Source organism: Hirundo rustica, chromosome 2 (assembly GCF_015227805.2).
Source record: "Hirundo rustica isolate bHirRus1 chromosome 2, bHirRus1.pri.v3, whole genome shotgun sequence".
NCBI lineage: Eukaryota > Metazoa > Chordata > Aves > Passeriformes > Hirundinidae > Hirundo > Hirundo rustica.
Genome location: NC_053451.1, coordinates 51,577,475 through 51,584,922, shown reverse-complemented (window position 1 = coordinate 51,584,922; position 7,448 = coordinate 51,577,475). Strand labels below are relative to the sequence as shown.

The 7,448-nt window shown below is 39.7% G+C and overlaps 1 protein-coding gene across 12 annotated transcripts in view; it reads left to right on the top strand.

The window, feature by feature from the left end:
• The first annotated feature begins 391 nt into the window (after nt 1-391).
• SUPT20H (SPT20 homolog, SAGA complex component) overlaps nt 392-7,448 on the top strand; it is a 28,958-nt gene continuing 21,901 nt past the window's right edge. For 8 of the 12 annotated variants that reach the window (XR_005699375.2, XM_040054977.2, XM_040054971.2 and 5 more), the window contains exons 1-8: nt 392-468; nt 1,166-1,263; nt 3,184-3,219; nt 4,338-4,396; nt 4,480-4,546; nt 5,859-5,988; nt 6,589-6,692; nt 7,217-7,333. Coding sequence is in view for 11 of the 12 variants with exons in the window: in XM_040054977.2 (XP_039910911.1) it covers nt 1,246-1,263; nt 3,184-3,219; nt 4,338-4,396; nt 4,480-4,546; nt 5,859-5,988; nt 6,589-6,692; nt 7,217-7,333 (531 nt within the window). In the remaining variant the exon portion in view is untranslated. Of the gene's footprint in view, nt 469-708; nt 894-1,165; nt 1,264-3,183; nt 3,220-4,337; nt 4,397-4,479; nt 4,547-5,858; nt 5,989-6,588; nt 6,693-7,216; nt 7,334-7,448 lie in introns of those variants that run through there. The other 4 variants (XM_040054981.2, XM_040054973.2, XM_040054972.2 and 1 more) reach the window with 2 other exon arrangements.

Genomic DNA, 7,448 nt, shown 5'->3' with positions numbered 1-7,448 from the left:
GGGAAGTGATTACAGCACCAAACCTAACAGAACTTAAGAAGTGTTTGGACACCGCTCTCACGCACCAGGAGCGACTCTTGGGGACGGTCCTGTGCAGGGCCAGGAGATGGACAGAGCAAACCCATTCAACCATCCTTACAGCATCCCTGAGACACACAGAAGCCAATGCCGATCGTCACACGGGCATTAACGCTGTGACTCGCGGCGCAGCGCAGGCTCTTTACTGCGCCTGACCTCCCCAACTCCTCGGCGCTTATCCGCGGCCCTGAGAGACCCACCCCGCCGTCCCCGCCGCGGCCGCCCCGCGCCCTGCCCCGCCCGCCGCGGTCTCCAGGGCTCCCTGCCCGCCCCTTCCGGGCGCGGCTCGGAAGCGGCGGGGCGGAAGCGGCCGCGGCGCCGCGGCGGGGGCGGATGCGCGGGCGGGCGGCGGGGCCGCTGTGCCGGGGGCTCCGCGGGAGAGGCCGCCAGGTACCGGCGCTCGGCGGGCACGGGGGGCCCCGCACCGGCCGGGGAGGGGAGGGGAGGGGGCGGCGGGACGGGGCCGGGCCGGGGCGGGCGGGAGGCGGGGGCCCGGCCCGCGCCCTTGGCTTGGGCCGGCCCGGCCCTTCCCGGCCGGCTGCTGCCGTCGGTGGCTGCGCCGCTCGCTCTCCGCCCCGGCCGGTCCGCGGGGGCGGTGGCAGCAATTTTTTTTCATTTCTTGATTGACGGCTTGCCGTGAGTCAGTTTTAAACCAAACAATGCTAGAAGACGCCGCTAGTGGAGGTGTTGGCTATGGAATAACACCTTGTCAAAAGCAAAACAAAAGAGCTGATGCGATACGCTAACCACTCTGCTTTTCATTAAATGTTTTAGCCTCCTGTGCATCCGAGGATGTGACATTTGGGATAGTCTAGGTACGCTGCTGGAATAGAGAAAACTATGTACATTTACGTGCTTATTGCTTTACTGTTGAATAAAACTAACGTGGAATGATTGTCAAAAGTAGTAGTCATTGGAGCGAGAACCTCTGCACTAGCAGCGAATGGAACACTTGTTCCTACTCTTGGAGGAACGGTAACTGTGCAAATGAGATTTAAGTACAATTAACCACCAGAAATTTAAATAAAATACTCATTTAGTTTCTCAGTGGTATATTTTTTTTTTCTTGTTTTTTTTTTGTTTTCAGCACCCCAAGTCTGACCATCAAATATGATTCTTTGCCTGCTACACGAAACTCCTTAAGTAGTCCCTTTGCCATTTGACCCCATGGCTTCAACTACAATGGTAAGTTAGGATTTAGATCACATATTTTCATATCTTTTGCTCTAGTCTGCTAGCTGTCTGTCTGATGAGGAGAATGCCATTATTTGACATTTTATTTTAAAAAAAAAGTTTTACTTGTCACTGCTGAATTCTGATATTTCATTTTCTGGGAGTGTCTTCCTTCACAGTTTGTGAATACTTCTAAACATTTACTCACTGGCCAGTGCAGCATAGGAATTGCCATGTCAAGCTAGTGGTGTGTTTTCAGTCAGGAGTGGTGGCAGGAAGTTGAGTGCATATAAATCTTGCTTCTACATAGTAGTCCTGTATTCACAGATGCTAATATTGCCATGGTTTTTTACTTAACGTTAAACAGTCAGTGAATTGAGTGTTTGAAATCATACCTAGACATAGGCATTTTAGATGTGTCTGCTAGATATATCCACTTATATAGAAAGCATCTATAAAAACGCCTAGAGACTTGAAATTAAAATGTTCTATCCTGCCAGGTTCTACCACACAATAGCACAGTAAGTATGTGGGGGGATTTTCATGAACAGGTAAGAGATTTTGTTTTAGGTACATTATATGAGTGTTTTTGTTGTATATTTTCTTGCTGTTCTTTTGTTGTTGTGTAGTATGGCTTTCTTCACTGGATTCTATTCTATTCTATAACTGGTGCTACCGTAGATTGGACATGGCTCGTGTGTCTTCTCTTCCTTGAGCCTCAAGTACAGGTGTTTGGTTTTAGGAGCAGCTGATAGGGATGGTTTAAAGTGAGGGAATAGGACAAATGCATATTTGGGAAGAAGTACCTACTACAAATGTTCCTAAGCTACACTGAATATTAGAACTTGTCAGAAGTACGTTCCTAAGAACTTTATCCAGCTGCTACTGAAGTGAATGCATTGCTTCTCTGAACTTACCTGGAGATGAATCAAGCTCATGGCATTCTCCTACAACACTTTGATTCTCTTTTTCCTCCCTGCCCCAAATCAGTTTCATTGTCTTGTTCGTTTAGCAGCTGCACATTATTCCTGCACAGAGGAGGTCAGAGCTTAAGGGAGTACCATAGAAGGAACATTAGGAGCCAAGGAAGATTTTTCTTGGGTTTTTTTTGACACTGGTGCTTGCTTATTCTGGTTTGAAATATTTGTCAAATTTTAGTCCAAGGACTCATAATTCTGATCTGCAAAGTTGTGGGCTATTTTGGAAAAAAAGATGTATCAACTGCAGGTGTACTGAAGTAAAAGACATTTCAAAAGAGCTAAAATCATTAAAATAAATGGTATTGAGTATACCATGCTATGGGATATTGAGGAGCTTTTGCAGGTTTTGCTGTGTTTCATAGGGTTGGGCAGAATTTTAGCCTGCCTTGGAGAAAATCTGTAGTGGAAGCTGTTTTTTTTTCCTAGCCACCTAACAGTGCGTCATATGGAACACTTCTTTAATTGTATTATGTGCAGAAGTAGTGTTCTGAGCACAAGATCTTTGTTTCCATTTTGTGAAAAATAACTGTACCAATACTTCGCCACTGGTATCTGAAAGATAAATGTTTTCTTCCTGGACATCAGTTCAGGGATGTTTTAGCCTATCCTTTCTGTAGAGTTAGTGACCAGCTTAACAAAGGAGATCAGGTTTTCCAGTTGTCGTCTCTGATGGTTTTGGTTAGTCTTTGTTATTGGTTTTATTAGGTGTGATTTCCATTCCTACTTTTAATTTGATTTGCCTATCATTATTCTAAGGCTTCATTATTTAGCCAAGCTTTGATGCAGTTATGTGAGGTTTTAGCTAAATTTAGTGTGTGCCAAAGAATTTTTGTGCCCATCTTCTAATTATAAATTTGTATCGGTAGTAGTAGGATTGTTGGGGTGTTTTTAATGTATGAGAATGTTAAAAAAAGTAATGTAATTTCTAAAATATCCTTTGTCATTCTTGCAGCAACAAGCTTTAGAGCTGGCATTGGATCGTGCTGAGGTAAGAAGCAGCTAAGTTACTTGTTTGCACATAATTTATTGGTCTCAAAGATATAAAAATACAGCAGCTATTTTTTATTTCTTCTGAAAAGCAGTAGAAAACTGTGTTATGTAAATATATACGTGTGTAATCACCTGTATATGTAACCCTGAGTTTGCAGAAGTCTCACTGAAATTGCTGTCAGGTGTTTGTCTCTTACACATTGTACTGAGAACATCATTAAGTGCGATGGTGATAGACTGTGCAAGACTTGAGCTTTCCCCTTTGCAACGCAAATCTGTGTGCTATGAAATAAGCAGGGCTCTATGGAGACATGTGGCAGAAATATATGGTAAAATCTTGTTTGTGTTTTTAAGGATAGTCCATTGAGAATGAAGAGGCAAGTGCCTTCACGTTCATGTTTTTTCAATGCTGTCATCTGATAATACAATTACCTTGAACTCTGTTATGGGAAATACATGTTCCTGTGGGAGAACCTCTCCTCACATAAATTCTGAACAAAGCTGTTAATTAAAATGCTTCAAACAATAGAGGTTTCAAAAAACCTTTGTTAGAATATAAATCGCATTTACTGGGAGGTGCTCTTGCTCTTATTCTTTTTCTAATTCGAATATTTATTGTACATGAATTGTATTTATAATACACAGCTCTATAGAGAAAAATAATGTAAATGCAGAAGGCAAAGGGAGAACTTCCTGAAATTATCCAGTTGAAGAGTACTTGATTTGTAAATGTTGTCAAGCCAGTATGTATAAACTTGGTTGTACTTTAGCATGTTAACCACATTAACTTCAGTACGGTAACTAGCTACAGTAGTGTTGTAGTGTTAATTACTACTGTAATTACAAGATCTGAGTGTAGAATCAAGACCTTGCATGGAACTGATGCCATAGCCCTGAAATGCAGTCTGTGACAGCTAATTGAGCTGTGTTCTTGTTGATGACTATAATGTAAACCAGACTGTGTTTAGTGCACTTTTGGAACAGTCACGTACCATAACTGTTAATTACTTTCTGTATACATGGAACGCTGTCTAGTAACGATCTCTAGTTGTGTGGTAACTAGAATTAAATCTCTTTGTAATATATGATGGATTTTTGTTTACTTTTCTCTTTTAGTATATCATTGAAAGTGCCCGTCAGAGACCTCCCAAAAGAAAATATTTATCCAGTGGAAGGTATTGAGGGTTTCAGTATTCAGGTTTTTAATAGCATTTCTTTGATTTAATTTTGGCTACATGTTGAGTCTTTTTTATTTCAGAAAATCTGTATTTCAAAAACTTTATGATTTATATATTGAAGAATGTGAAAAAGAGCCTGAGATAAAGGTAAGTGGAAATTGCTGAGAAGCTTTTCATTTCTGTCTAAACAGGCAAGTTGAGAAAATACTTTGTTTTTAATTCCACTTAATTACTTTGTTAAATGAAGTGTAAAGCCTTACTACTGTCGTAGTTACCTAAAGATAAGACTACATAATGTGAATAGTAAGGCCTAGACTGGCTTGAGTGAGCTGTTCATTCTGTCTTAATCCTGTGCCACTGACGGGCACTTGTGTTCAAGTTCAGGGCCAGCATCAATGCCATGTGCATTGTTGTCTTTATCACTGTTTCACAGTCAGTTGCTCAGCATGGCAGCCGTGGGAAACATGTGGAACATTTTTCAGACCCTGTAATTCTGTTGTAAATTCAGATTTATTTCTCCAATTGCTGGTAAACTAAGGAGTTTCATGAAATTTTTTTGTAAAGTTAGCAAAGAGGCTGAATCAGGCTTATCAGTGCTGAATATAAGGTGTAAAAGGCACAAATGACTTTCCTAAACTCTGAATGTCAAATTGAAAAAGAAAAAGCAGCTGTGGAATCTGCTGTATTGCTGCTTTCAAGGAAGTAAAATGAATGAGAAGACAAACGAGCACTCGGGTTTACTCCCAATTAATGGTTGTACCCAGAGCTGGTATTCAGAGATGAAACAGGGCCTCCAACCTGGGGCTGTGAAATTATCTGAGGTTTAGAATTCATTGTCTTAAGTTCTAAAAGGGTTTCAAATGTTTCAGTTTGTAGGATGTTTATGTGGTCTCTGAAACACACTGAGTAATTATAAAAATCTGTTATACATTGAAAAGATAGTTTTATGGTGAAATAAGGGAATAATGTCTGCGGCTGCTGGATCAAATTTCAGCAAATAAAGACAAGAAAATGCAATTAAGAAAGCTTCCAAATGCTCCAGCTCATTATTTTAATCCTGGAGAGAAATGCCTTTTCTGTTAAGAATATCTGAAAGTATTAAGTATTTTGTTTTTCTTATATTGGATTGATGATATTTGTAGAAATGATAAAATAATGGTGTCCTGTAGATTACCAACATTTTAGCACAGGATTATTCTTATTAACTCTGTTGTCTGTGGACTTCCAGTTCTAGGGTTTGTAATTTAAATTAGTGGGATTTTTGTACAAAAATCTGTGTCTATAAGAACGTGTGATAATACATAACATGTTTACTCTGCTGAATACAGTACAAATAAATTTAACTGGGCCTGTTTAGGTATATAATTTGTCATTAATCTAAGTCTCATTCAAGCAATTGTTTTGATTTCTGCTAATTATTTCATAGTATTATGTTCATGAGCAATGTTTACTTTTAAAGCAGAAGCTGAGGCGAAATGTGAATTTACTTGAGAAGCTGGTTATGCAGGAGACATTGTCATGTCTGGTGGTAAACCTCTATCCAGGAAACGAGGGTTATTCACTGATGCTCAGGGGAAAAAATGGTTCAGGTAATGTTCTTCTCTTGAATTTTTAAAAATACTCAGAGTGCCGTATAAATTTTTAGAATGTGTTGTTGTTTATGTTTAACTGTTTCATTTCCGACATAATTCTGGTGAGGGGCAGGAGGGAAAGCAACTGTACTTGAACTAAAAATTTACATAAAGCTCTGAACTGTTTATCGATGGACTAAATCTGTAGATAGGAGTCTTATTGGTAGCCTTCCAGTCTCTTATTTCCCCTTAGTTTCTGGAGCTGCATATCCAAGTTTCTCTCACTTCAGATTCCTTCTGTCAGGTTGTGTCTTTCACTGCTTCCCATGTCTAGATCTGTCCAGAGGCATCTGTATTCCAGTTTAGTGCCATTTTTATTGTTTGTACTGTCGTGTACAATAAGAGCATACATTATGTCACCTGGGAGCAAAAGCTAGCACAGTTAGAGCAAACTAAAATGCTAAGAACAAAAAGAGATGTAAAAATTAATAGTATGCCAAAAAATTGTATGTATGGATAGGTTTCTGCCAGCTCTGCTTTTTCCTGTGGCAAGTTTGTTTTAGATTTCTTAATGTTTGAACTTGGAATGCAAAGGTAGTGTGTTTTGTTTAAATTCAGATTCTGAGACCATTCGTCTGCCTTATGAGGAAGGAGAGCTGCTTGAATATTTGGATGCAGAGGAATTACCACCTATTTTGGTTGATCTTTTGGAAAAATCTCAGGTCTGAAATTTTCGTTTTCAAAAAGAACTTTATGTAGATAGACCTTATTTTTTATGTCTGTGCTTCACATAGGTGATTGTAAGTACAAGGCACTTGTGCATGTGAAACTGCAGCACTTAATGCCCCAAATGAATATTTTATTGATATATAGGAAAAAAAAAAAGTACTTGTTAATGAGAAGAAGGAGCTAAGAGACTGCTATGATTAAGGCTGTGAAACATCTTCGAGTGTTCTCTAACAAAATTTCCTTTGTTCTTTGTCATTATGGAATGTTTGGCATGGGAATTTCTTACAGCTGCACTGCTGGCATATGAAAACACTGCATTTGAAGCTTGTATTTTAGGTATGTCTAGGACAAACATGTCTCTGTACATAGGAAAGACCACTGGTCTGAAAAACTTAGTCATAAGTTTTATTCCTAGTTTCATTGAATTTTATATTCACGTAAAAAACTTCTTTTTAGAGGCAGGGGAAGATTGATAAGTGTTTGTTTCTTCAAAAGCTGGTGTTTTTCTTTCAACCAGGTTAATATTTTCCATTGTGGATGTGTCATAGCAGAAATACGTGACTATAGGCAGTCTGGTAACATGAAATCTCCAACGTACCAAAGCAAGCACATTCTTTTGCGACCTACAATGCAGGTAAAGAGGAGCCTGAAGTAATTTCTCAGTGTTACAGTAGTTCCTAGACTGGATATGCACTGTTACTGAACATATATTAAGAAATCCTATTATTCAGTCGAAAGCTAATTACCGT